Source organism: Psilocybe cubensis, chromosome 3 (genome assembly GCF_017499595.1).
Source record: "Psilocybe cubensis strain MGC-MH-2018 chromosome 3, whole genome shotgun sequence".
Taxonomy (NCBI): domain Eukaryota; kingdom Fungi; phylum Basidiomycota; class Agaricomycetes; order Agaricales; family Agrocybaceae; genus Psilocybe; species Psilocybe cubensis.
Genome location: NC_063001.1, coordinates 2,204,053 through 2,230,655, shown reverse-complemented (window position 1 = coordinate 2,230,655; position 26,603 = coordinate 2,204,053). Strand labels below are relative to the sequence as shown.

The following is a 26,603-nucleotide window of genomic DNA, read 5'->3' as shown; positions in this document are numbered from 1 at the left end:
ACTACATCCAATTTCCGTATGAGATTAACCAAAGCCTGCCCATTCAATGGAAAGATAAGAGACTTCTTGTTTTTCGTCATCCCATCCACACAGGAGATGAGCTTTTTTGGTAGCGGTACCTAACCGACCATGGGCAACAATTTCCATAGGTCTTAAAGAAGCTATGGGTGACTCAACCACCGAAGCAGAAAAATGAGAGTGATAACGCAATGGGTCGCCTTGAAAAAACTTCTATGAGAAAAAAATTACAAGACAATTATATCAATCAGACGTACCTGGGTATACAAGATACTCGCCCCCAAATTTGATGCCCCCACCCATGAAATATCCCTGCTTCCAAAGGTCATGAAACACGCCAGATCTAGCACGATCGGAGAGTGTTGCTGGAAAATCCCAGACCCCAGCAGCTCTGGCGGATTCAATGGTTTTATATGTACATGACGAAGCGTTGTACCATGGCTGAGATGCGGCGGATGCGGGTATCACAATGGTGTAAGGAGTAGAGGCAGATTTGGAAAGCTCAGACGAAGAAGGGGTGAGGGGGTCTGTCGGGGGTGTGTGGATAGTTTCTGGCTTGGACATTAATGGTGCGCCAAGTAGCAAAGAGGGATTCAATTCTGTTTCTCCGGATCCAGAGGCAGCAGCAGCTTGCTGTGCAGCGACTTCAGCTGCTTTAGCCTTCTTTCGCTCCTCACGCTCCCTCCGTTTTCGAAGCGCGTCTTCAGACATGGCGCGCGTGGGATTAGCACTCTCTTTTGCTGTCTTTGTCTCAGTTAGCTCAATTTGAGACCTTGCCAAATCTCTCTGCTCCGCGGACCATGCTTCTAGTTGTGGGATGGTGGGATTCCGATGGGCGTTTGGATCGTCAACAAAGACGGCGGCGCCTAAACGCGATGAAAAAATAAACGATCGGTGAGAAACCTGATAAGGACAGTAGGTATACCTATGTTGACTAAGAGTGCAGCCTCTTCCGGCATCAAAACTAGAGGAACCCCCAAGAACACATTCTGTTGGGAGAGATGCGGAAGTGTACCGACAAGTATACCGCAGATGCGGTGCTTTGAGCGCACAATGGCGATGTCTGAATGAAACACTTCATATATTTGCAAAATTAAAAATCGATATGAATTTACTGACCATCAACATCCCAGATATACGCCGTTTTGTTTACCACTCGAAGTGGGATAATCCGTGTGTCTGAGCTCATAGACTGCAGTTGATGTCGATGAACACCAAGAGTACGAGAAAATTATGTCATGATAATAAGCGGCTAATGCCGGTTCACGACCGCCAATGCGACTCATCGACATTCATGGGTAATCATTGATCTGAGATATTGCAGTTACCCGCTCGACCTCGACCATGGCTGCTCACGTACAGGATGTATTTATGTTGTTTGGAGACTCTATCACCCAGGGAGCATGGGAGCCAGGCCTCAATGGATTTGGACAACGTCTTTCGCGTGCGTCGCAGTGCACAACTACACTACTCAAATAGTGATATACAGACGCAATGCTTAGATGTCTATGCGCGCAAATTGGACGTGCTAAATCGAGGGTTGTCGGGATATAACACTGAATGGGGCATTCCCGTGTTTGAGCAGGTGCGCTCTACTACCCGTGCGATCTATATCAAACAAAGACGGAGGAATAACGCTCCGTGCAGTGCATCGCAAAGCGCTCTGACGAAAATGCGCCCAAACTACGAGTTCTTGCAATTTGGTTCGGCGCGAACGATGCATGCATCTTACCATCGCCTCAACACGTTCCGCTGACCAAGTTCTCAAGCAATTTGAATAAAATGGTGGACATGGTGAAATCACCCGAGTCCCCGCGCTACTCCCCAGACACACGCATCATATTGATCAGCCCGCCGCCAGTGAACACGCTGGCGAGACGCGCGGACCTGGCGGCTCGCAATCCGCCGCTGGCGCTGGACCGCGAGTTTGAAATTACGCGTGCCTACTCGGAGGCAGTGCGAGAGGTTGCCAATGCTCAGAACGTTCCGTTTGTGGATGTGTGGAACGCGATCTGGACCGCAGCGGGCGAGAACGAGGAGAGCCTGAGCAAGTTTCTGGGAGACGGACTGCATCTAAATGAAGACGGATATAAGGTGGGCGTGTTCGTCGCCTCTAAACGAGATTTGACATGGGAAAATCGGCAGATTGTATACAACGAGTTAATGAAGACAATCACTGAGCAATGCCCGGAGGTGCACTACGACAACCTGGCATATGTTTTTCCACCGTAAGTTGGGACTGTAAGCACCTGTCGTGAAATTGCAATAACAGAGCTGTGTAGATGGGCTGAAATTGACTTGAGCGAGCCGGCCAAGAGTTTGTATATCATGTAGTAGAGTAGATGAAATTGGAAAGCACACGAGGCTCGACAAAGGATAGACGCGGTCACGTGCAAGTTGAACATGAACCAACTTTATGCAAATAAAAGAACGGCGGAGACTCAGAGACAGACGCGACAAATCCGTCGGACGAACAAAGCGGTTCATTTTCTTGCGAGACCTGAAGGCCAGCCCTGTCTTCTTCCTCTTTTCTTTTCTGTATTTTAGCCATCGCCCACAGCGCCCACAGCGCTCTACAAGCCTGGTTTGCTTTCGGTGCCCCATCGTCCAGCTGTGCCATCTTTCGTGAGAACTAGTCCCGCTTCTATTTCTTCATCCGTGTCAATTCTCTTTCTTTGTCTCTTATTTCAGCCGTGCACCCCCCGACAATTGTTCTGTCGCCGACGCCGTAGGTCAGTGTGCCCTATTTCTTCTTGGCCCAATGGAGCCCCGGATTCCTCTTTCGTCATGTGCGGGGGACAATGGAGCCGGCCCAACTTCAACCACTTTCTATATCCATACTGGATGATGCAACTACTTATCTCTCATTGTTCTCTCTAGCCGATTTGCCATATATTCACTTCAGGCGCGGCCCCAGCTTCCCCTAGGGCCATACTAACTGTGGTCTGTTCCACCATCTTCTATCCTGATCAGATCTGACTCTCTCCTGCTTCTTTTCATTGTACAATCACCATCTGCACCCTGACCTTGGACCACTGTATATCACCATTGCAACGCCTTTGTATATTAACCTCCCTCAAATATCAACCATGACCACCTCCGCCATGTCTACGCCCTTCCTCGACCGTCTTATAGAATCATCCACACGTCGTTCATACAAGAGGCAGAAACGATCTCATTCTCCACCTCAGAAATCCAGCATGGCCTTCCTTGCTTCCCCCTCTGGTCAGTTCCTCAGTGCCCCCTTGGCTCCCTCTCGCAAGAAGAGTCAACGGTTTTTGGCCACCAATAACGAGATCGACGAATTTCTGTCGTCAGATCTAGAAGTATCCTTTGCCTCCAACGTATCTCTAAACTCTCCACCTAGAGAACATCAGTCTTTGGCTGCATCTGACTGCGAGCCCATGGACATTTCTCCCGCTCCTGCTAAACACAGCTCAAGGCTCTCCGCAAGCGGTCACAGGCCACGCGCCTTCACAAGTGGAGCTCGTTTGTTTGGAAACGACCTCAGTAATAGCAACAGCCAGCTATTGTCTAGCCCACAGCTTGCCATTGGTCAGGCCACAAAATCAAGCAGCGGGACTCAGGGTACGAAGAAGACACAGAGATCTGCTTTGCCTTTTGAATGGCTCGCTACTTCGCGCGTCCCAGAGCCTCCTACACCAGAGGTGAATTTATTTGCTTTCTCTTGTGGCAGCCTCTGATACATTTCCGCAATGCAGGGTTTCCGCCAGCCTTCATCACCGATGGATGATGCTATGGATGTGGATACATCCTACATCGCTGATTCTGCCATAGAGCCAGCAGACTTTGATCCTGTGCCAGAGTCAGCAGCGCCAACAATTACCGATTTCAACCAACTGTTTCACGATACGATGTCTCCTCGTCGGTCTTTCGAATCGCCTGCTGGTCCAGAGCTCAGGAAACGCCGTTCGTTTTCCCCCGAATCTGCTCGTGCTCCTAAATATCAATCATCCTCTCCTATACCGCCGTCCTCTCCTTCCGAATCGAAGTTAGAACGAATGGCTGCTGGAGCTGCAGCCTCTCGTCTAGGGAAACCCGGACTGCAAGGTCTTGGTGCACCCTCAGCAAGCTTCCTCAGGCGTCCTCGTCGACCTGTACTTTCTGCCATGGTACAACCATATGATCAGCATGCTCAGTCAGCGTATCCCACTTTAGAGTCCCCCCCTTCGATTTCACGAGATTCGGAAGAAGATCCCAGTCCCAGAGGCTCTGCGCCTGTTCGTCGTGCCTTCTCTGCTTTCCTCCCACCTTCTGTCTATACAGAACTTGAGGAGGATGAAACTTCTTTTGAAGGCCAGGATATGTCGTCTCCTGCTCAGGCCTACTCAAAACGGCAGCAGGTGAAGACTATCAGACGCTGCGATGGTACAGAGGACTTTAGACCCCTTACGGGTGTGACTGCCTTGGTGCAAAACGAAAGTCCTTCTGCTAAATTTATGGCCGCTGGATTACCAGGCTTTGGAGATAACGAAGCGCATGGAAAACTTCTTCCTTGCCACCGAGTGACTGAGGACGGTTTAATGAGAATTACATGTGACACGGTTCGTTTTTGTCTTTCCTGGAGCTCTCAAATCCACTGATCCAGCTGCTCGATAGCTGAACGATCTTTTGGACGGAAAGTACGACGAGGATATCATCGCATACCATATCATAGATTGTCGATTCGATTATGAGTATAATGGTGGTCATATTCCTGGAGCAGTAAACATCAACACCACCGCCGCCGTGGAGGAGCTCCTCCTCGGCCCAAGCTTGACTAAACCTAAAGCGTCCGTAAGTGGCGATAAGGCAAGGAAAACCATCCTTGTCTTCCATTGCGAATTCAGTGCCAAAAGAGGGCCCACTTTGTGAGTACCCTCATCTGGCACATTGATTTAGACGGTTAAACTAAGCAATGGATAGTGCAAAGCATCTGCGTGCTAAGGATCGTGCTATGAACAATCATGTGTACCCAAAGATTCATTATCCGGAAGTCTATATTCTCGAGGGCGGGTATTGCCAGTACTTTAAGGATTCTGCTCACCGGTGTGAACCATGCGGCTATGTGACTATGGACGATCCCAACCACGCTACTTCTCGGCGTGAGGATCTCGACCAATTCCGCAAGGCTAAATTCGGCCGCCATAAGTCGTACGCCTATGGTGATGCCAACGGCAAGTCTCTCTCCTTTGGTCAACAGCAGCAACAACAACCCAAACGCAACACTGCCCCCAGTGCTCCTCCCAGCCTTTTCGCTGCAGCCACGGCTGCTCGTAGTCGCCGTGGCGGCAACGGTACTGGGTCTGGACTAATGACGCTCGCTGAAGACGGCAATGTCACCGCAGACGCTGACGACACGGACACTGACCTGGGGGATAGCCCTTGCCCACCACCTATTAAGGCGACTACGCTCAAAGCAAAGAAAGGCGTTCGCACATCCATTGTCCGCTCTGAGACCTATGGTCCAATTCGGATGCCTTATTGACGATGACATGGCCCATTTATGCCCTTCTATGTCTCACGAGTCATGATTTCAGGAGTTCTCCTTGATTGGTGAATCTCTTTGTATTTGTGCTCAACCTCTTCAAGATTCTGCCCATTCCTCCTACCAATATTCATCCAACATCTCTCTTCCACGCCAGTACGATTTCGTGAAGACCCAACATTGAAGAATCAAAGTAATGCCTTATGGCTCGACTCTCGTTCATCTCACCACATTCATTTACTCCTCATTATCTCTGGGTCTCTGAGATTTACAGTTTCTTGTTCCTCGTCTTGTCACTCTCATCGCCTGACTTGCTCGCGTATGCACCACTTTTATTGCTGCCTGCATTCGCCTTCTTCGTCATCTGCTGCGACTTGTCTCATACATCGCTGTCGAGCCATTAAGCATATTGGTTTCCCTGCTATCTATCTTCCTTTCAGGTACAGCGTTATCAACGGAAAAACAAACATTCACATACCCAGCACAAACTCATAAACCAATAACACTTTCGATATCGTTAATACCACCAAATCCATCATCACCCTTTCTTTTCTCTCAATTCATCAACCATCAATCAGCATTCCACGGTTCTAGGATGACATACGGTCATTCGATACGTACCCCTTGAACTGTTACATGGACTCGTCTAAAGACTTTTCTTCTTCATCTCACGGTATCCATCCTTCCATCTCCCAGTTTCATCATTTATTACCTATTTCTTTCAGTTTTTCTTAACTCTTTTTCCTCTCACATTTTCATCTCTTAGTATTTTTCTTCTTTCCAGATTATATCTCTTTTGAATTTTTTTTTCATCATCAATACTCACTATTTTCCGCATCTTTTATGTGGGCCTTCCGGATAAGCATTCACACTTTCTCGCCTTCTATATCACTTTCTCGGTTCTATTCATTGGCACCATTGGGCTCTCCGCTAATGGACGCTCTGACAGGACTCTCTCTACCTCAGTAACATTTAAGAAACATAAAATACAACTGTCTCATTCCAATTTTTGATTCATTTCATCACATTTCGTCTTTTTTTCACCTTTGGCATTCTTTTTCATATTTCCTCATGGTTTGAAAATCCAAATTCTCACATACTTATTTATGGTTCTGTCTTTTTCTTTTCAATTTACACAGTTCAATCCACATGCATTATCGCTACAGGTTTTTATTTTTCTTTGCATACATGTTTTAGCTAACAAAACAACACACTGTAGCCGTGGATCTGTACTGTTGTCATATTTATAAATATCATCTCAATCGCACAACCAAGGATCGTATTTGAGGTCTAAGAAATTAAGGACGTTAGCGTTGAAGTGACAGTGATGTCGGATTGATGAAATGCAATTGGTCAGACTTGCTCGCGCTGTTTGAAACTGTTTTGAAGGGGCGACCAAATACGCGTCTCTCTTTCTGAACGCGTTCGTTCTGATACTTCTTCGAGTAAATCTCCGAACCTACTCTTCCTTTCTCATACCAGTGATACAACAATGTCTATGTATCAACGAGATCCTCGTGCAGGGGGGTTTCTAGGAGGCGATCGTGTCTCTGGGCAGGATATTCGGGATCAAAATGGTGCACTCTCTAACGTCTAACATGTTGGGATAAATTTCATTGACATATTGGATGCCTCACAGTCATCGCCGCTCAATCGATTGCAAACATCGTTAAGAGCTCTCTGGGACCCCTAGGACTCGACAAGATGTTGGTGGATAACATTGGAGTGCGCATCTTTTGCTTTTTATTAATCAAAATTAGTTGATTGACAGCAACGTCTTAACACGATCTTAGGAGGTGACGATCTCAAATGACGGCGCAACCATCCTTTCACTTCTAGCAGTCGAACACCCTGCTGGAAAAATCTTTGTCGATCTCGCACAAAAGCAGGACAAGGAAGTCGGTGATGGGACGACGTCTGTGGTCATCGTCGCTGCGGAGCTTCTTCGTCGAGCAAATGAACTCGTCAAAGCTAAAATCCACCCAACGACGATTATTACTGGGTACCGTCTTGCTTGCAAAGAGGCTGTGAAATTTATGCAAGAACAGTTAAGCATTTCGGTGGATAGTCTCGGTAGGGATGCCTTGATTAACGTCGCCAAGACGTCAATGTCGAGTAAAATTATCGGAAAGTAAGTGTAGGCAATGCATTACACTATACGATCTTTTCTAATCAACTAACTCTAGCGATGATGATCTATTTGCGCCTATGGCTGTCGATGCTATGCAGGCGGTCAAGTCGATCAACTTGCGAGGTGATATCAAATATCCCGTCAAAGCTGTCAATGTGCTCAAAGCACATGGAAGGAGCGCTCGCGAATCCATTTTTGTGAAGGGATATGCCCTCAACTGCACAGTTGCAAGCCAAGGTGCTTTCATTTCCTTCCATTGCACTTCAACTCAATCTTATGATAATGTGATTCAATTAGCCATGAAGAAGCGTATCACAAATGCCAAAATTGCATGTCTAGATATCAACTTGCAAAAAGCGCGTATGCAACTAGGTGTCCAAATCTTGGTTGATGATCCCGAGCAACTGGAGGAAATCCGCAAGAGGTAAGCTTGTGATTTGGATTGTGAACCTAATCGCCATATTCATCTGCTGTCTCAGAGAATCTGAAATCACTTTGGAGAGAATCCGCAAAATTCTGGCTACTGGGGCCAACGTTGTATTGACCACTAAGGGTATCGATGACCTTTGCTTAAAAGAATTTGTTGAAGCTGGTGCCATGGCTGTCCGCCGTTGCAGGAAAGAAGATCTTCGCCGGATAGCAAAGGCCACTGGGGGTCAGCTTATCTCCAGTCTGGCTAACTTGGAAGGAGAGGAGACATTTGAGGCCAGCTATCTTGGTACCGCGGATGAAGTTGTGCAAGAGCGCATTTCAGACGATGAGCTTATCCTGATCAAGGGAACGAAAGTTGTCAACTCTGCGTCGATTATCTTGCGAGGAGCTAACGACTATATGCTTGACGAGATGGAGCGATCACTGCATGATACACTATCAATTATCAAACGCACACTCGAGAGCGGATCGGTGGTTCCCGGAGGTGGTGCTGTAGAATCGGCGTTGAGTATCTATTTGGAAAACTTTGCTACAACTTTGGTGCGGAACTATTATTACATCTCAGAACCAACACACTGAATGCAATGCAACAGGGGTCAAGGGAACAGCTTGCGATTGCCGAGTTTGCTAGTGCTTTGCTTTCTATTCCGAAAACTCTCGCAGTTAATGCTGCTCAAGACTCGACCGAACTGGTTGCAAAATTACGGTCATATCACAACGCGGCACAAAATGCGCCTGCTGGCGACCCTAAGAAGTTCCTCTTGCGGTACGGACTGGACTTGCTGAACGGAAAAGTCAGGGACAATGTGGCCGCTGGTATCCTGGAGCCTACGATGAGCAAGGTCAAGAGTCTGAAATCAGCGTATGAGGCAGCTGTCTCTCTGCTCCGTATTGATGATGCCATCCAGTGTGTGCCCGGTGAGTAAACAAAATATTTCCGCGACCATCGTGTGATGCTGATGGGTACAATTGCAGAGCAAAAAGGAGACCCCGACCCTCACGGCCATTAGAGTGACACTGTATCTAGCTTATGCACGTAGAGAGATGTTAATGAAGATTGCAGAATTGATGAGATGAGAATGTGATAATGGTCATGATGTGGACGCGTAGACGTCACGTGTCGTCGTGTTGTAGATCAACAGAGTCAAGTCTGAATTGGCTGGCTTGAAAGTCTCTTTCTACTCTTACTTGGTATTTCCTCTCTGGCGTTTCGCCGCCAGCCTCAACCAGCCATCTCCTGGCTCTACCCGCCGCGTGAACTTGGTTCTGTGTCTCGACATTTTGCGTCTGCAAGGTTCCATGTCCTATATCCAATAATACGCTCTCCATGCAGTCAGAATCAACCACAAGCTTCTATCCACACCTGCGCCAACGATTCCAGTCTCTCGTTTGGTCATGTCTCGACGCAGATCTTACAAAGTCTGCCGTCTTTCATGCTGAGAGATATTTCTCCATGGATCGCACCAACCACGAAGCGCGCCATCTCTACGCCACTTCCCTTCTGCGCGAAGGCCAAACTTACTCTGCCCTCCATCTTGTCAATGGCGCACATGACGAACTCTGTACAGGGTGTCTAGAGATTAAGGCTAGCTGCTCCATGAAACTCGGCCGCCATAGACAGGCGCGTGAAGCACTGGAGTGTACACTACGCGATACAAACTACGTGTCTTCAGGTCCGTTCAATGTGCCCCCGCAATCCCCTCGATATGCCCGCTAATATATCACGTCGCTCCAGCGTCATCAAGCAGCCGAATCGCACATTCGTTTCCTGAAGAAGCTGTCCTACGATGTCGATCCGGCACGACAGCTTTCAAAGGTAATTTGCCTGAGAAAGCATCGCGTAGCTTTCAGGACGCTTTAGCTCTCAATCCATACCTTTGGGAAGCCTTTGAGGGTCTTTGTGCTCTCGGTGCGTGAAATGACTTTGTGTGATAGTTCTGTAATTTATCCTTTGTTCAAATACAAGGCACCATCCCCGATATTGATGAGCTTTTTCCACCCCGACCGCCACCCGTAAAACGGGGGCCACCAGAGGACATCCCACCGAAATCTGCGCCGGTGGCGACAGGTGCTGGATTTTTCACTCCCGACACTGGCAATGGGGGAAACCTCTTTCGCCAATGGAAACCGGACATTTCACAACCACAACCATTTCGCATGGCTCCACCTCCAGAGCCGAGGTGAGTTTAGTCTATCCCAAACGCGTATTGACTCTGATTACGGTCGTGTAGCCATACATTTTACCCTTTTTCACCAGAAGATAACTCGTACCTAGTTAGCCGTCCACAACCTACAAGCAACAGCCTAGCTCAGGCGGTTTCTAGACCGCTTTCGTCAGCAGATGAAGCGGGACCTGTGCAGAAAAGGATGCGATCTACTACGCAACAACCTGAAGGCCTCAAAGCAAAAGCGAGCAAGTCTAGTCTGGACGATCCCTTGAAAAAGGCACGCGCACGCCCGGCCTTGTCATTTGCTAACATCTTCTCATCTTCCGGTCGTCGTTCTCAGCCAACGACTTCCTCTAGGACAAATGCTGCGCCAGGGAAGAGTAACGCTCAACCTGCTACTGGCCATATCGCTACACGACGGAGTACCCGTTTGCAAACAGGCACCGGACCCAAACAGCTTCATTCCAAGGTAATGCTTTTTCTTTTGAGCTTGCTTCCGACTAAGGACATGGACTAATTTCATGAATGTTTTTTGTCAATGTTTAAATTTAGCAGAGCTCTACACGCGACCGACGACGACCGACCACGCATTCGCGGACGCAATCTAACACCGAATCTGAGAAAGACGAAGGGCTGACTGTTGGTGGGGAAGTGGCTTATTCACCCTCACCACCTGCCGCACTTTCACCACGGTCTGAAGCCTCGCCTTCTCCGAGTAATTGGACTTCAGCGCAAGAACAACTTGCTCAGGAAGAATATGAACACGAGCAAGCTGAACATTATATATATGAGCTTGTCCGATCCTTTGCTCGATCGACGCGAGCTCTGGCCCTGTACGATTGCCAAAAATGCCTAGACGAACTGGAGCAACTGCCGCATGTACACCAGAATTCGTGCACTGTTTTAGCGATGGTCGGTAGGGCGCAGTATGAGAGACAGGATTTTTCATCTGTGCGTGTATTTCATATCAGGAATTCGTTATCAATTGACATAAACTGTTTGCAGGCGGAACGGGCGTTCAAAACACTACGGAGAGAAGACCCCTATCGATTGTGGGATTTGGAAGTGTATTCTTCCCTTTTATGGCACCTGCAGCGAAGCGTCGAACTGTCGTTCTTAGCGCAGGAACTCCTCAACATCAACCCACAGTCACCTCAGGCCTGGATCACGATCGGAAACCTATTTTCTCTACAGAAGGAACGCCAACAAGCGTTGACTTCGTTCCGGCGCGCCATCCAGCTTGATCCCACCTGTGCGTACGCGTACACACTTAGCGGTCATGAGTCAATAGACGAAGACCTCAATAAGGCTATCAACTTCTTCCAGTCGGCGTTACGTGCAGATGCCCGCCATTATAATGCATGGTACGCACCCTTTTCTAGGACGAAAGTGCTTATCTTTGATATGATCACACAGGTACGGCCTGGGAACTTGTTATCTGAGGATGAGTAAAGTGCGCCTAGCGGAATACCATTTTCGAAAGGCATCAGAGATACACCCAAAGAATGCGGTCCTGCTGGGATGTGTAGGAATGGTGCGTACAGAGTCATCGACAGGCGGTCTTTTTGAGACGGGCCCGGGATGCGAAATTTCTGGGCTATGACGATCTGTGCTAATTTTTTTTCTTTTTTCCCACAGGCTGTCGAGCGGAGGGGCGACCGAGAAACGGCACTCTCGTTATTCAACGAGGCCATCCGAATAGCACCTGATAATGCTCTGGTTAGATATCGGAGAGCGAAAATCTATGTCTCGATGCGGAAGTACACAGTGAGTGGGATTCAGACTCTGTGTCCCTGGAGAGACGGTCTGCTGACGGGGAGCTGCAGGCGGCGGTCGAGGACCTGGAGCTGCTGCGAAGCACGACGCCCGACGAATCGAATGTGGTGTTCCAGCTGGCCAAGGCATACCGACTGCTGGGGAATGTGGTCAAGTCTGCTCAGACGCTGGCTGCTGCGCGGGACATCTCTCCAAAGAGCATCAGCAAGATCAAAAAGCTGCTGGAGACTGTGAAGGACGAGGGAGACGAGCAGATGGACGAAGGATAGCTTGCAATTATGTACATACTTAGTTAGTCTAGTCTAATTCGACTCGCTCGGTTCGATTCGCTGTCACAGTAACGGTTCGTTTATGTGACCTGTGAGTCATTGGTACTATTTGGATATAAATGGCCGTCCGCTGTTCGTGTCTTGCCCCCAACCACGACCTCAACCACAACGACCACGAGCACAATGTCCGCCTAGTCTTGTTCAACCAAGTCCGCTCTACATTGCCCAGCATCCCTGGCGCCTAACCACCGTCGAGAATGGTCAACAAACTCGTTCGCACCTCCAAGAACGGCTCCCTCCTCTTTGAACCTGAAATTGTCTACCGCATACCCCACTGGTGACCCACACAACTCTCCCCAACGTACGTCTCCACTCTCTACCTCTTTTTTGTGTTCTCGCGTACTCATTTCCCACCAGCTTCCGTATCCATCTCACCCTTTGCTTTGCAACAGACTTCATCAACCAACTGCTCTATGTCTTCAGACTCGTCTGCTCTCTCGCTTTTGACCCGCTCCAAGCTGCATCTCTCCACCTCTGGTCGAGACAGCTGCAGCCTGCACCGCTGGGTTCTACTCAAAAATTCCATCGTCTCCTCCCCTGCGCTGACCACCAGCACACTACTCGCTACCCAGTCTGACATACACTCTGCCTATCCCACAGACGACAGCGAGGATGATGAGTCAGAAGAGGTATTGGGGTCAATGGAAACTGACGCGTTCATGTTTCCAGACGCGGGCCAGCTTGTTCCTTCGTCTGCCTCTTCCGGTATACGGGGCGCGGAGGCCCAGTGGCTCGACTCTCTGCTAGAGGAACTAGGCGACGATGAGGATGACGACGAATTCGCTGTCGACTCGGACACTCATAGTGCAACCATAACCGTCGAAGACGACGAATTTCCGTTGTATAGTCCCCTGGGCTCACCCATGTCTTCGTCCGACGACCTTCCGAATCAGCCTGCTTATTATCCGCCTTCCATTTCTGTACCATATCCTGTGCCATATCCTCCTTATCAATCTTCTCTTATCCATGCTTACCATTTCGACTCACATTTTGATCCTCTTATTCCGTCTGTTTCAGCTCCCTATGAAGACCCTCTTCCTTATTATGACACCCACGACATAGAAGACCTGCCTGTGCCTGACGCTATAGAAGACACCTCGGACGATGAATCTGACGCGCCAACCACACCCTCTATTGGCATGTCTAGCTCTTCTCTGTCTTTGGTAGATGCAGCTTCAATCCCCCTTCCCCCTGAGCGCAGTAGACTGCGCTACTCCAGCCCCCGTGTCTATGTCGACTCCAATGATTCTTATTTCCATCCTTTCGAGTTTGATCCCCTTCCCTTCCCAGATGAACACGTTCATACTTCGTATAATCATTATCAAGAGTGTTAGTTCCCTTTTCATATTATTACTCCCTATCGTCTCGCTCCGCTTAGTCTTTTCTTCTTGTCTCTCAGTTACATATGCCCACCATCGTTGCATGTCTTATCGTATATTACCACCTAGGCTTGTTTCCAATTCCCAATTGATAAGGGGTTTTTTTGGTATCCTTCCTGAGAACGCCGGAAACGGAGAGCACACTGTCAATACACGGTACAACACTTGTATACAACACTTGGTGTGAAAAAAAAAACTCCGACGGATACCGGACGCCGGTCGTGTGGCAAAGGGAAATTATATTGGTTTCATTACGTCGGCCGAGGAGATGATGCTCGAGCGCTTTCTAAAATACCGCGGCAGCTTTCCCCTTCCAATGTTTCCTCCGATGAATTGTCCTTTTCGGGCTTCGAAGAGGCACCAGCTGCAGCTGCAGAAGCAGGAGCAGCTAGCAGCAAGTCTACGATGCCGGGACGGGACTGCGAGACGCATTGGGCAGACATGTTATTGAACGCGGTAGGCCAAGCGCTTGCAATAGGAAACGGCTGGCTATCAAGTGCCGGGGCTACAATAAATTGATTATTGGGTCGCGTGAGATTGACCATGACATATAAGTCGCATTTCTCACCAGCTCGCAACAGGAACGGGACACTCGTCTCCAGCACGCTTGCTGGTTTGCTTTAGTTCCGGGAAACGAACAGTCGCGGTGGAGAAGTTTTTTTTTTAAAAAAAAAAGGGAATGATATGAGTAAACTGACATCATCCTTTGCCAATAGTGCGTTGGAGAGCAATACGGGAAGAGAAATAGGGAGTAGGAATGAGCTCACTTGTCTAGATACTCTTGCAATTGGTTACCGAGTAGAAAGAGGTTCGAGAGGCCTTCTTTATTCCAATTGGCTCGGAGAAGGGTGTCGTAAAGCTCGATGTCACAGTGGGGCATGAAGCATATTGTTGGGACGGACAAACTATAAGATTCCGTGTCCTGAAATAAGAGAAAGGCAAAGACAAAATTCCGCACAAAGGCAAACGGTCAATGACTTTCGTCTCAGAAGAAGGGTGCGTAGACGATGACGGCAGAAAAGATACGTGCTCTGTTTTTGGACAAGACATTCATCTGGAGCTCTTCGAAGAGAGCGGTATCTTCCGTGGTGAATATAGGATCATAGAGTGATACGCTATCGGCGGCCTGTGAGAAACAAGGGATGAGTTTGGTTCCGGCGAGGTAGCACGCCGTAGGGGATGGACATTCAAGTAAAGTTGTTCAGGTATGATACCGAAGCGCACGATGACACGAGATATCATGACGGATGATGGATATTAGGGCTCAGAACTTACAATGTCAAGCCGCTTACAAGTCTCCGTCAGAAACGCGAGCTGGACGCGGGCAACCAGAGACGAGCTCGGGCTTCCCAAACCAAGACACAGTACCGCCGGTTTTTGCGCAGAGAAGCCACTCCACGAGCTATCTAATATTCCTACCAATAACAGACGGACGTCAGGATGGAAACGGGGATTTGAGCGGACTTGAAGGCACACGGACGTGAACATTGCGCGAACCATTCCTCCTGTCTGAGCTGCTCTTGCAGGGCAGCCAACAGGGTGGATAGCGGGGGAGATGATTTGCCTTTGCGATTTCTGTTTTTCCTGGATTTGACAGGAATAAAGTCCGAATAAGCAAATGAATGAGCGTTCATCATATCCGCCAAATAAGCACAAGTGGGATGGGATGGAGTAATAACTCACTTGGTCCATCCAAACACGCCCAAGCAAGCCCACTCTAATTACCTAACCGAGTTCGCGAACCGGTTCGCCTGTCGTAATTAGGCTCGTTATTCAACCTTTTAGAGGGCAATTATCGTCATCCTGCGCAACTCAGCCATAGTCATTCCATCAGCACGTTCTGGGGTAGAAGTTCAAGTGTAATCGATCACGTCGCTATTGTTGTAGTCATTCGCAATATCATATCATATCCATGCACATTTTTGTCGGAAGCGCTGGTAGCTTCGTGCTGTCGGCGGCACCGACTCCAGTAGATATTCACAGACCCATAACTCGTGAACTGCGAAAGAAGAGGCTGCGACCAATGATGATTAGCCTTGTGCCTGCGGAGAATCTCCCTCCCCTCAACCATCATTCAAAGAACTGAATGCATTCACATATAAATCACTGTGAGTCAGAGAGGGGCATTATGAGCGCTTTTTGACCTCTGTTGATCACAGGGTGTCGCCTTCTGACAATATCTCCTATTTTCTGAATTCTGAATATAGATCGCAACGGCACCCCGTGTTATGGAGCCTTTCGTGATATCAACGTCTGCGAGACTTTCGAGACCAAAACGAAGATCATAATATTTTTTTTCGCATCCATGTCGGGAAACTTGGGAGGCACATACACACGACCTTCACAGATCGATTACCTGAGTAATTCCATCCACACATGGGCTCTATAAGGTCGTCAGCGACCACAGATCATCTCCCAGATATGTCGCGGTCTCGACCCCGACGCCTTTGTTAATTTTCTTCATGTCTTCGGTGCTGAGTTTTGTAATCCCAACCCCGACTGCGTGTTCTTTCCCTTCTGCGTGGATCGCGACCATGTTTTCCGCAGGTATCTGCTCCTCCGCAGGAGGAAGGCGCCCGCCCTTGGATGTCATTCCAGGGCACATCATATGGGCGCCTGCCAAAAGGAACCGGATAGCCCCACGATCAACTTGAACTTTGGGAAGGATATAAGGATCTGATGTCAAAGTAAAAAAGTACACGTTAGTCGGAACAAAAGGATTTGTGTAGAATGATGCAAGAAGAGCAAGAAAAAGAGCAATTCAAATCCACGGATGGGCCAAACGATGGACATGGACACATACACTTGTGCAGAAGGCGCAGTGTGGGATAGAATGGTCCGTCGAAATGCTGGAAAAATAGCGGCTCGGAGTTCACTGTGTACACTGAGACGTGCTCTCTGCTATGCAATGGCGAAATACGTCAGAATGGCGGTCCCCCGATCCCATGCAAAGTACTGATTAAAACGGACCACTTGACATGGACGAGTCCCTCTTTCTTTGGCCAGATCGCTTCCAAAGTCTCAGGTTCTATCTTCCATTGGGAAAGGACCGCAGCTCGGATTTGTCTTTGCACTGAAGATTTAACAGGAGTATGGCCTGCGATATCTGTGGCCGCTGAGAATCTATCATTATTATCAGAACCACATGAACCGGCTAGATAATCTAGGTCAGCAACTTACTTTTTGAACATTCTACAACCCGATTGCCAGATATATGATACTGAACTATGAACCGACTTGATTCAAGCGTGAAGTCAAAATATGGGGTGCAAGTTAATGGTGGTGATGAAATGAAGAATCAGTGACCAGGAAGCGCGTTGCGTATTACATGTTTCGGCGTGACTATTTTTGTCCAAGTTGACTCGCAAAAGCAAATGAACAAACTGCCGACTTGCACTTGTGGTTTTGCTTGCGAAGTAAACGAGACAATATCAATTGATTGACGCGTTTGTAAGATTACTTCTACATTATTTCTCGTTTGGTATTGGTACATAAAAAAAGACAATGCTTTCGAGAGCGTTAGAGAGATAGAAAGTCAAAGGAAACGATAGCAAAGCTAGACAAGCTGTACAAGATTACGGAAATGGTAAGGTGGGGAAGAGGGGGGCGTGCTGTGTTGGCTTTACGTATCAGATCGTTGTACATTGTAAAAGTGGGTAAACCTGAAGGATAAAAAGAAAGAAAGAAAACATGAGAGATGCAACCGGTCCCGTTTACCGTCCATTAGATCAGATATCTGTGTCGTTATCATCAAGCTGACTGGGCTTGAGCATTCCAGGAACCCGCATCGCGGCCTGTCTTTCCGCTTCTGCCTTTTGCTGAGTCTCCATCTCTTTCTCCTCCAAGAAGAGTTCTGTATTGTCTCCCGACGAGAACTCTTTGAGTTGGATCAAAAAGTCACGGAGTGCCAATTTGAAACGGTTGATGTCGTTATGGTTCTCGACAAGGGCATTGACAAACACGGTAACTTGTGAGCTGTGAAAACCGAACCAGAGAAAGAAGTGGGTTAATTCAGTGGAGATAAAGGGGACAAATAACACGTACTTTTGAACATGAGGGAAAGCGGTCTTCAATAGATTTGCCGTATATTCACGCAGGAATGTCGTGTTGGTTACTCCTGGGTCAGATACTTGAGACGGATCAAACAGCGGCGTTTGGATGACGTTCATTTCAATAAGTTGATACATGCGTGCAAGCAAAACACTCTGGAGTTTGAAACCACTCTTGTGGTCAGTATCTGTCAGGACGAAGAAGATATCCTGGACTATGCTGAGGAAGTACTGTTGGAAAAATGCATTTGTAACGGCAGGATCGGCAGCTGTAGCAAAATTGTTGACGACTTCGAGACACACTAAATGGAAACAGGACAGTTAATCGCCGTCCTATACTCAATATTCCAATTAAATGCCACATACAGTTCAAACCAATGTCAGCAATATCACGCATCGTGTGTTTGATGGCCCAAATTATGCTATCCATGAAAAGCTTAAAGTTGTTTGGTGGAATGGTCAAGAGAGCTATAAAAAGAGTGACAGTGAGACGGAGTTCATCCAGTGGCAAAAATGGTACGCGTACCAGGGAAGCAATTCAGATTAATGACACGGAGCAGTCGGAAGAAGCCCACACGATGCTCGGGATACTCTGAAAAGTCCTGATTGATCATGTTCAGAGTAGGCTCGAAGACGGCTTCGAGGATTGCAGGAACTTGTGGTGTTAGAAGGGGCTGAGGCATTTTCAGCTACAAGGTATTTACACGGCATAAGATAAGACATACCCCGAGTCTTTGAATAATAGTGGCCATCACGTTCAGGACTTCTGCATCCCTAGAGGCAGGAACATTACGACTATAATCTCCGAGGATGGCATCCAACAAAGGAGGCATGAAGTTGTTGTTAACAGCGTCCAGATCTTCCGCCTTCTTGATGTAAGTTTCCATGAGCTTGAGGATTTCCTTTTTCACAGTGCGAAGTTGTCGAACTTTGGGCGTCTTGGTGGCAATAACCCCTGATTGATGAAAGTTTAGGTTTATCTAGTTGAACCATAAAAATACTATGAAGCCTACCTTCTTTCTGGACAGTCTCGCTAACAATGCCGCTTACAGCCTTGTAGAGACCGAGCATGTCGAGGAAGATACGACCAAGTTGGGGTAGATAAAAGCTTCCAATTGAAGTGCAGGCGGAAACATTGGTTTTGAGGACATTGGCTAGGATTTTAATATTGTCATTGCTCGCCAGGACGTCCATGCTCTGCGCGGCTTGTGCCATTAACGAGTCCCACTACAACGAATTTTAAGTTCATGACAGAAAGAGCAACAGGTGTTGATTAAACGTACAGCATTATTGGGCAAGTCCATTAATTTAGCAATGAGCTTTTCCTGCTGGGGTTTGTTAGGTTGGGCGGAGATCATGTATCCTACAGCTTCGTAAAATGTGTGGACCTGTGATAAAATTAGACTTGTGCGTCAAGGAAATACATCAGAAAACTATTTACCTGTTGGGGGGAAAGATCTACAGTAATCCTGTGAAGAAGGCGCAGAATTTCATCCACAAATGGCTCCTGTTCACCAGATTGTTGCATGACGAAGTGGCGTCTACATTTTTGCGCAATCTTGATGAAAGTATCGCAAGCCATATCTTGGACACCCTCGTGCGTCTCGTGCATAAATTCAAACAACTTGTTAACAACAGTTTTCAAAAATTTCCAGTGAGCCTTGAGGAAACGAGGATATTGTCCGACGATGTACATGATATCCGACGCGACGACCGCCTTGTTATCCTTGCCGCGCTTGATCTCGCATAGCCCGAGTAAATCCTTAATAACAGTGACCAAGAATCGTTTCTCAGTCTCCTCATCTGAAATGAATGTGAGTAAGATCTCCGCCGCATAGTCAAGTCACTTACTCATGGCTCCAGAGATTGAACCAATTGCCCAACAAAGAGTATTCAAATTGTTCCAGGACCACTCAGAACCGTCAACCTGTTTAGCGAGCTTTTCGGTTAGAATGGTTTCCGTGTCCGTGACGTCCAAATGCGTAAGATAGACCAGGAGTTCGCGCATTTGTTTGTAAAGAACAATGGTGTCGCTCTCTTTCATAAATTCCCTGACAATCTCTCCTTCATCGTTCTCGACAATGAGTACCTTGGTCAAAAAATTAGTAAATTGAGTTTGTGTATTACGCTTGAAAACAAACCTCCTCCGGCTTGACCATTCTTTCAATGACGACCAACCTCAGATTAGAGAGGACATCACTGTAAATATTTTTGCGCAAAGACATGCCGTTTAGCATGTTTTGGGCGCCATTTGTGCCCCCTAGGCTCAACCCCATTAAGAGTCCCGAATCCCCGATAGGCAGACTTTGGATTTCGTCATAAAGTTCCGCGACCAGCTTGTTCCAATATTCCAAACAGATCTTGAAAATCTCGCGTTCGTCGACCTGTGATACTTTGACCATATACAAATGAGCATTGAGCAGAACATCACGGTTCTGCTCCGATTCGACGACGCGAAGGTGATTAGAAAGGAAGTTGGCGAGGAAAAGTGCCAGGTTAAGAACAAGCTCTTGACCAGAGTCACCAGCATTCTGATAGGCCTGCGCAATATTTGTGCTGGGAGGAATCATACGATTCACAGCTGTCATAACCATAGCGAATAGAATAACAAATTTGGGGTCGTATTCGGCTCCGACATTAAGTGCAGCAATCTCTGCAAGACATTTGAGGGTGATATTCCGGAACTCGGGCGCCTCAAGGAACTGCGTAACACCATCAGCAATTGCATACTTGCCATAGAAGAAGAGGACTCACCCGATTAAGAAGTAAATCAATAATGGTAGTTTCAAAAATATAACCAAGAGGAATCCAATTGAGGAATCGAAGAAGGGTCTCAAGGGTGGCTTTAATGAGAGATACTTTTTGTGCCTCTTCGAGCACTTCTGAGCAAAGCTTGAAAATCTCTGAGAATTCACCGCACATCTGGTTTTTAAGATTTTTTATCTTTGTTTGTGTCATTTGTTCCGCTGAGAAATCAAAAATCTCCTCCGACAACAGCTTCAAGATGACCATGTTGTTTTCACAGAGAGGCAGGTTGGTTTTGGATGATTCCACAAGCTCGGTTATGAATGTGGGCCAATTATGTGGCCATTCCTGTTTGAGTATCTATAAATGGTAGTGAGTAACATGAGGCACATTGTGAAGATGGATAACGTACCTGAACGAGAGCAAGATTGAGTTTGTTGATATATGTCTTCTCTTTTCGGAAGGAGACCTCATCGGAGGCGACTTTAACTGTTATACCGACAATGAAGTTCCGGATACCTATTGAACAAGATGAGTGCCTATGTTGAAAGGAAACAATATCGATGGTTAAGATCTTTTACCTTGGCGCTGACCCTCCGGCAGGGTTTTCCATTTCGTCATGATAAGCTTCTCCAGGATTTGAAGACCGATATACTAAAAAATGACGTTGTAATCAGATGCTCAAAGAAATCGCAGTGGTAAGAGACTCGCCTTCGTCTGAGGGAATGAAGAATGCTCCAAGATATCTGGTACTCTTGTCCAGGACTCAGCATTATCTTGGAATTGGGTGAGAATTTGCTGGGCTAGTTGTTGCTAGAGGATACACAGATCAGACCAGAGAGACAATGACGCGGTGGGATTGAACGTACTTCTGGACCAGCTCCCGTGTAAAACGCCATAACAACTTTGTCCATGAGACCGACATCGAAATCTCTTGAGAAATCAAGTAGAACCTGAATTAGATTAGTAAGAACATAATCGGCCAGTAAAACGATCATAAAGCACGACGTACTTCCATAATGTGGTGTTTCCAAGAGGTGCGTTGGTGTATACGGATTAGAGAGGGAGAAAGGGAAGATCAGAGGCGGCAGTGGGCACAACGTTGGAGTTGGGCAGAGGGCGATCGTTCAACGTCGAGTTCTGTTCTGTTCTAGAGGCGGCAATCACATCACGGGATCACGACAATGCAGGTCAAGCGGAGCTTTAATTTTGTATTGGTCATCAATTCCTTCAGCTTGTCATCTGGGTATCGTAACCTTCCGCAAGCTCCATGCACACCCACATACGCCCCATACACCCCACGCCTCATAGAAAGAACTCTGCTTCAAGCTCAACTCTCTAGTTCTGTCGACTGTAATCAAACTGGATGGACCTGTATAATGCTTCAAGCTGGAAGCATATCTATGTCTGTAACTTTTATGGCTGCCTTTCCGACACAATCTTGGGGAAATGAATCACAAACCATGTTATATTTCTTCGTTATTCTTTACTTCCGCTGTACATCTTATGTGATATTTGTGTAACTCATTGGTCATGGGGTACAGCTTGACTCGGGAATTCTTCTGATTGCGGCAATCCGTTGCTCCGAATTCATTTCACTGGCGCAATTATAACCTCAAATATGACTGCCTGTCTACTCGTAAAAGGATGCCTAATCACATCAAGAAACATGCTGAGCGTGGAGAACAATTTGGATAAATACCTCGTTCTTAGCGTTTTTCTTCGCTATTATAAATTTACATAACACTGTAATTGGATTACGCCCGTTTTCGTTTTGTTTGTTGTATCTTTGTATCTATCTTTCCACTCCCTGATATCTTGCCGCCTTGAGACTACTTTCCGTCATGGTCATTTACCAAACATGGTTAATGATTATTAAGAAGATAGAATGACGACAGTGCATCGAGCGCTGACGGAATCTGTCTAACATATTCAAGTTTCTGGCAAACGACTGTGACCTACTCACTTCTCTCATGGAGTCCATACCTAGTGAACAGCATGCTTGGGTCGTTACTCGTCAAGGGTTTCCTATCAAAGCCTTGGCTTTCAAAACGGATTGGCCAGTTCCAAAAAAACTTGAAGACAACGAGGTCCTTGTAAAGATACAAGCTGCTGCTTTAAATCCTGGGTACGCTTTCAAGCAAAATTCTCTGGATTAAGTCTATACTTTATTGTTGCTCTCAGTGGCTGGAAATTGATGGTAGCAGTACCCAACTTTTTAATCAAGCGACCCCACGTTGCCGAGCTCGATTTTGCCGGCGTCGTCGTTAAAGAAAATAGCACACAGTTTACAGATGGCGAAGCAGTATTCGGGTGGATACCTGCAGGTGTGCCATATAGCAATGGAGATTACATCTAATAAACGTTGTGCGCAGATTTACAGTGGAAAACTCAACAAGGGGCACTGGCCCAGTACGCGCGTGTTCCGTCTAGCGCACTTGTAAAGCGACCACCCAACATTACTCCTACCCAAGCTGCTGGGATCACCGTCGCTGCGCTAACATCATATCAGGCTTTGTTTCACATTGCCAAACTCGAGGCAGACCAAACAGTTTTCATCAACGGAGGTAGCTCCTCATTAGGTGCATATGCCATTCAATTTGCCAAAGCGAAAGGCGCAAAAGTCATCGCCACTGCGTCCGAAAAAAATGAAGATCTTGTCCGTGAATTAGGCGCAGATGAAGTATAACATTTCAGGTTCTTGAGCAGGATCGTATTGATTGCCATTGCGCAGTTCATTGATTACACGAAAAAACCGCTTTACGCCCAGTTACTCGAAAACCCACCGACGACAAAATATCATGTCATTTACGACGCAGTCGGTGTAATTGACCCGTCTCTTTTTACTTATAGTGAAAAGTACTTGGCACCGAATGGCATTTTCATCTCATCTGGACCTATGCCCACAAAGATATCCATTGGCGAGGCATGGAAATTAGTAAAAACCTTACTCGCTATGTTCACGCCTGCCGTTCTCGGAGGGATAAACAGAAGATATTCGTGAGCCCTTTTGGTTCTTATAATTGAAACCTTTCCGAGTCAATGATTTCGATAAAACCTAGTGTAATCTTCACAAAAAACAACCCCGATGATTTGAATGCAATTCAAAAATTAGTAGCGGATGGTTGGTATCTCGCGAGGCCACTTACTCACGTAATTCTGACACTCCTCGATGCAGGTAAAGTCAAGCCTGTCGTCGATTCCGTGTACGAGTTGCACGATGCTTTAGCTGCATATGACAAAATCATGACCTCGAGAGCTCGGGGTAAAGTAATTGTCAAGATTGATCCGGGAGTCAATTGAAGTGTTAGGTTAGAAAGACGATCATTATGGCAGAGATTACTAGTTGTGTCCAATTCTGCTTGATTTTTTCTGTCGGTTATCCATTTTATGTATCAACACCTGAGTAAGGCAAATTAACGTGCATAAATATCATGCTTGCCTTCGTAACTGTCGGGTCCACTCGTTTCGATTCATTGATATCCGCTATCTTCACAAAAACAGTTCTGTTGAGCTTTCGCACCAAGGGTTATACGAACCTTGTCGTGCAATGTGGCAACTCTGCGTTTGAGTTTTCTACGGCTATCCAGGACAATCAAACTCATAGGATGGAAAGGGCTGGGGTTGACATTGAATTTTATAAGTTCAAACCATCTTTACAAGAAGATTACGAAAAAGCAGATCTCGTCGTGAGCCATGCTGGTTGGTTGTAATGTTGTGGTTATCGGTTGGAGTTTGCTGAATGGCCACCAGGTTCCGGTACAATCCTGGACGTCCGCCGAATGGGCAAACCTATGATAGTGGTTCCAAATCCTACTCTTCTCGACAACCATCAAGAAGAACTTGCTTTAGCTTTGCAAGAAATGGGTTATCTTAAATCAACGAGTGTCGAGTAAGTGTTGCCCGGTTTCCAGCTGTTTCGCCTCTAAAATGGATTATAGAAATTTGGCGAAGACCATTAATGATTTCGATCCGTCTGACGTCAAACCATTTCCTGCATTTGATGGAAGCCGGTTTGCAAGAATTATGGATGAAGAAATGGGTTTCATTTGATTATATGGATGAATTAGATACAAGAAAGAAGACGATTGATCGAGTTATTAGTTCAAGTTTTTGTTTCAAGCCTCCATCATCTCAACATGACTCTCCGTGCTTTAGAAGCAGCAAAGGTAGAAGGAGATCCTCAGACCTATGAAGACCAGAATGTTCACGCAATTTATAATGAAATTGCCTCCCATTTTTCCTCTACGCGATATAAGGTGAATTTTGCAACTCATGGAATCTCTAGACCCCCACTCAACAATCGTCAGGATAGCCATGGCCCATAATTGCTGCTTTTCTTCAGAGTTTAACTACGGGATCCATTGGCCTTGATTCTGGAACTGGCAACGGAAAATATCTGCCTTTACCTCTTGACCGTCCGGGAGATATCTGGACGATTGGTCTTGATCGGAGTAAAAATCTTCTAGGTATTGCAAGGACAGCAGGAAATGCCAATATTTTTCGTGAAGTAGTGTTGGGGAATGTCCTCGACAATCCATGGAGAAAGGGGATTTTTGTAAGAACGTTTATTTTGTAAATGATCACGGCTCAACGAGGATCAGGACTACGCGATATCGATTGCCACTATTCACCACCTTGCAACCCACGAAAGAAGGCGAATGGCCGTTCAGGTGATAATGTTGTTTTCAAGTCAAATAAAAATATTGCTGAAGCTGTTATCTAGTGTTTAATACAATCAACTTCGCCTGTGCATGGACGTCTACTGATCTATGTGTGGGCAATCGAACAAGACGAACTTTCCAAGAGGAAGGTCGTCGCGGATGAGGAGATACTTTCATCTTCGGGAAAAGATGTCATCGTTCCTTGGGTACTGTCAAATAATCCTCAAACACAAACTTCGCCTCAAGTGTTCAATCGATACTATCATATGTTCGCCAAGGGAGAGCTGTCTGGCCTTGTGTTAGAAGCTGCTGCAGAGTTGGGTTTGCAGGTAGGGCAAAAGCCCCCACAAGGCGAAAAGGATACGCAAGGGATTGAGATTGTACAGGATGGGTGGGAGCGATCCAATTATTATGTTGAACTGCAGCGATGGCAAATATGATTTAATATCTTACTTCCGCCGGATAATTCGTCACACAATTCTTAGAGCAAACGAGACCAACGAAAGCAACGGAATGAATATCCGGAAATAGTGCGACGACAACTAAATACAGGGAATCTACTCGCTCGCCGCCATGACTGAAAAAGATATATATTAGAGATATCAACATGAACAACTTATATTTCGACTCACTAGCGTTGATCAAGTCTCCTCCACTCTCCTTCAGAACTCGTACGGCCTTAGCGCGGGAGCAGTTGACCTGTTGCATAACGAGGTCAATGTCCTTGGGGTCAACGCCGGTCTCGTCCACAGGGCCATCATCTTCTGGGGCCTCCAGGTCGGGGATATCGTCGTCGTCGTCGTCTCCACCAGCGCCAGATTCCTCGAGGGTGGGAGCAGCGCCGGCACCGCTTGATGAGAGCTGCTGGGCAGCAGACATCTGGGCCTGAGAGTTCATGTCTTCGATCTGCAGATTTACTTAGAATAAAGCACATAATACAAATTTGGATACCTCACCTTAGCCTCACCAAAGACGATGTAGCAGTCGCTGTTTGGCGACTTGTACACCTCTGGGGAAGCAAGGACGAAGAGAACCTATTCGCGCAGTCAAGGGTCAGAAACAAGGCTTAATCAGAAAGTAAAAACGCGTACATTTTTGGGTCTCCTCAATGTCACCCGGGTGATACCAGGAACCTTCTTCAATCCGAGACCAAGGAGAGCCTTCCTGGCCTTGCGCTCTGAGCGAGATTGGATTTTGTCAAGGGCAGCTGCAGACGTGGGATCTTCCTCATGGTCATGGTCGTGGTCATGGTCATGGTGGTCGTGACCTTCGTGGTCAGAGTGGTCGGATGCAACTTCCTCGATATGGGCGGACATCTGACATGAGGTGACGCGTCAGTGTTCATCCTACACACAGAACGCGCATCCACCCTTCGGAAACGTTCCCGAACGTTATATCTATTCCTACTGGGGTCGAAAAGGGCA

General features: G+C 47.0%; 12 protein-coding genes across 12 annotated transcripts; 7 read left to right on the top strand and 5 right to left on the bottom strand.

Moving 5' to 3' along the window:
* Positions 1–24: 24 nt before the first annotated feature.
* Positions 25–1,207, bottom strand: JR316_0003514 (putative tRNA-splicing endonuclease subunit tsp-4; the record flags this gene model as incomplete). Its single annotated transcript, XM_047889286.1, has 4 exons — positions 25–218; positions 276–884; positions 944–1,081; positions 1,138–1,207. 4 exons carry the CDS (start codon positions 1,205–1,207, stop codon positions 25–27), a joined length of 1,011 nt encoding a protein of 336 aa, XP_047751660.1.
* Positions 1,208–1,362: 155 nt separating this feature from the next.
* JR316_0003513 (GDSL esterase) lies at positions 1,363–2,352 on the top strand (the record flags this gene model as incomplete). The annotated part of the gene is made up of 5 exons (XM_047889285.1): positions 1,363–1,462; positions 1,521–1,603; positions 1,666–2,112; positions 2,164–2,246; positions 2,301–2,352. 5 exons carry the CDS (start codon positions 1,363–1,365, stop codon positions 2,350–2,352), a joined length of 765 nt encoding a protein of 254 aa, XP_047751659.1.
* A 755-nt stretch (positions 2,353–3,107) lies between these two features.
* Positions 3,108–5,506, top strand: JR316_0003512 (M-phase inducer phosphatase; the record flags this gene model as incomplete). The annotated part of the gene is made up of 4 exons (XM_047889284.1): positions 3,108–3,686; positions 3,741–4,583; positions 4,639–4,889; positions 4,945–5,506. The coding sequence occupies 4 exons, from the start codon at positions 3,108–3,110 to the stop codon at positions 5,504–5,506; spliced, it is 2,235 nt and encodes a 744-aa protein (XP_047751658.1).
* A 1,492-nt stretch (positions 5,507–6,998) lies between these two features.
* JR316_0003511 (T-complex protein 1 subunit alpha) lies at positions 6,999–9,079 on the top strand (the record flags this gene model as incomplete). Its single annotated transcript, XM_047889283.1, has 8 exons — positions 6,999–7,083; positions 7,146–7,231; positions 7,300–7,637; positions 7,693–7,874; positions 7,935–8,061; positions 8,117–8,609; positions 8,663–8,987; positions 9,045–9,079. The coding sequence occupies 8 exons, from the start codon at positions 6,999–7,001 to the stop codon at positions 9,077–9,079; spliced, it is 1,671 nt and encodes a 556-aa protein (XP_047751657.1).
* Positions 9,080–9,396: 317 nt separating this feature from the next.
* JR316_0003510 (Anaphase-promoting complex subunit 3) lies at positions 9,397–12,282 on the top strand (the record flags this gene model as incomplete). The annotated part of the gene is made up of 9 exons (XM_047889282.1): positions 9,397–9,742; positions 9,805–9,978; positions 10,036–10,249; positions 10,301–10,706; positions 10,790–11,188; positions 11,243–11,601; positions 11,654–11,771; positions 11,876–12,004; positions 12,064–12,282. 9 exons carry the CDS (start codon positions 9,397–9,399, stop codon positions 12,280–12,282), a joined length of 2,364 nt encoding a protein of 787 aa, XP_047751656.1.
* Positions 12,283–12,755: 473 nt separating this feature from the next.
* JR316_0003509 (uncharacterized protein) lies at positions 12,756–13,676 on the top strand (the record flags this gene model as incomplete). Its single annotated transcript, XM_047889281.1, has 1 exon — positions 12,756–13,676. The coding sequence occupies one exon, from the start codon at positions 12,756–12,758 to the stop codon at positions 13,674–13,676; it is 921 nt and encodes a 306-aa protein (XP_047751655.1).
* A 296-nt stretch (positions 13,677–13,972) lies between these two features.
* Positions 13,973–15,355, bottom strand: JR316_0003508 (SRR1-like protein; the record flags this gene model as incomplete). Its single annotated transcript, XM_047889280.1, has 6 exons — positions 13,973–14,226; positions 14,290–14,339; positions 14,489–14,643; positions 14,752–14,847; positions 14,997–15,136; positions 15,202–15,355. The coding sequence occupies 6 exons, from the start codon at positions 15,353–15,355 to the stop codon at positions 13,973–13,975; spliced, it is 849 nt and encodes a 282-aa protein (XP_047751654.1).
* A 749-nt stretch (positions 15,356–16,104) lies between these two features.
* On the bottom strand, positions 16,105–16,912 carry JR316_0003507 (Malignant T-cell-amplified sequence 1; the record flags this gene model as incomplete). The annotated part of the gene is made up of 4 exons (XM_047889279.1): positions 16,105–16,397; positions 16,525–16,622; positions 16,692–16,844; positions 16,902–16,912. The coding sequence occupies 4 exons, from the start codon at positions 16,910–16,912 to the stop codon at positions 16,105–16,107; spliced, it is 555 nt and encodes a 184-aa protein (XP_047751653.1).
* Positions 16,913–17,449: 537 nt separating this feature from the next.
* JR316_0003506 (Exportin-1) lies at positions 17,450–21,533 on the bottom strand (the record flags this gene model as incomplete). The annotated part of the gene is made up of 16 exons (XM_047889278.1): positions 17,450–17,696; positions 17,766–18,072; positions 18,137–18,238; positions 18,297–18,444; positions 18,496–18,725; positions 18,784–18,997; positions 19,054–19,158; positions 19,212–19,573; positions 19,622–19,859; positions 19,912–20,472; positions 20,525–20,875; positions 20,928–21,034; positions 21,097–21,169; positions 21,269–21,328; positions 21,385–21,468; positions 21,528–21,533. 16 exons carry the CDS (start codon positions 21,531–21,533, stop codon positions 17,450–17,452), a joined length of 3,195 nt encoding a protein of 1,064 aa, XP_047751652.1.
* Positions 21,534–22,488: 955 nt separating this feature from the next.
* On the top strand, positions 22,489–23,818 carry JR316_0003505 (Zinc-type alcohol dehydrogenase-like protein C16A3.02c; the record flags this gene model as incomplete). The annotated part of the gene is made up of 6 exons (XM_047889277.1): positions 22,489–22,643; positions 22,700–22,842; positions 22,891–23,198; positions 23,250–23,515; positions 23,578–23,639; positions 23,694–23,818. The coding sequence occupies 6 exons, from the start codon at positions 22,489–22,491 to the stop codon at positions 23,816–23,818; spliced, it is 1,059 nt and encodes a 352-aa protein (XP_047751651.1).
* Positions 23,819–23,949: 131 nt separating this feature from the next.
* JR316_0003504 (tRNA (carboxymethyluridine(34)-5-O)-methyltransferase) lies at positions 23,950–25,619 on the top strand (the record flags this gene model as incomplete). The annotated part of the gene is made up of 7 exons (XM_047889276.1): positions 23,950–24,217; positions 24,269–24,407; positions 24,457–24,557; positions 24,620–24,774; positions 24,831–25,073; positions 25,120–25,188; positions 25,242–25,619. 7 exons carry the CDS (start codon positions 23,950–23,952, stop codon positions 25,617–25,619), a joined length of 1,353 nt encoding a protein of 450 aa, XP_047751650.1.
* A 117-nt stretch (positions 25,620–25,736) lies between these two features.
* On the bottom strand, positions 25,737–26,495 carry JR316_0003503 (Nascent polypeptide-associated complex subunit alpha; the record flags this gene model as incomplete). Its single annotated transcript, XM_047889275.1, has 4 exons — positions 25,737–25,756; positions 25,812–26,085; positions 26,136–26,213; positions 26,271–26,495. 4 exons carry the CDS (start codon positions 26,493–26,495, stop codon positions 25,737–25,739), a joined length of 597 nt encoding a protein of 198 aa, XP_047751649.1.
* Positions 26,496–26,603: the final 108 nt, after the last annotated feature.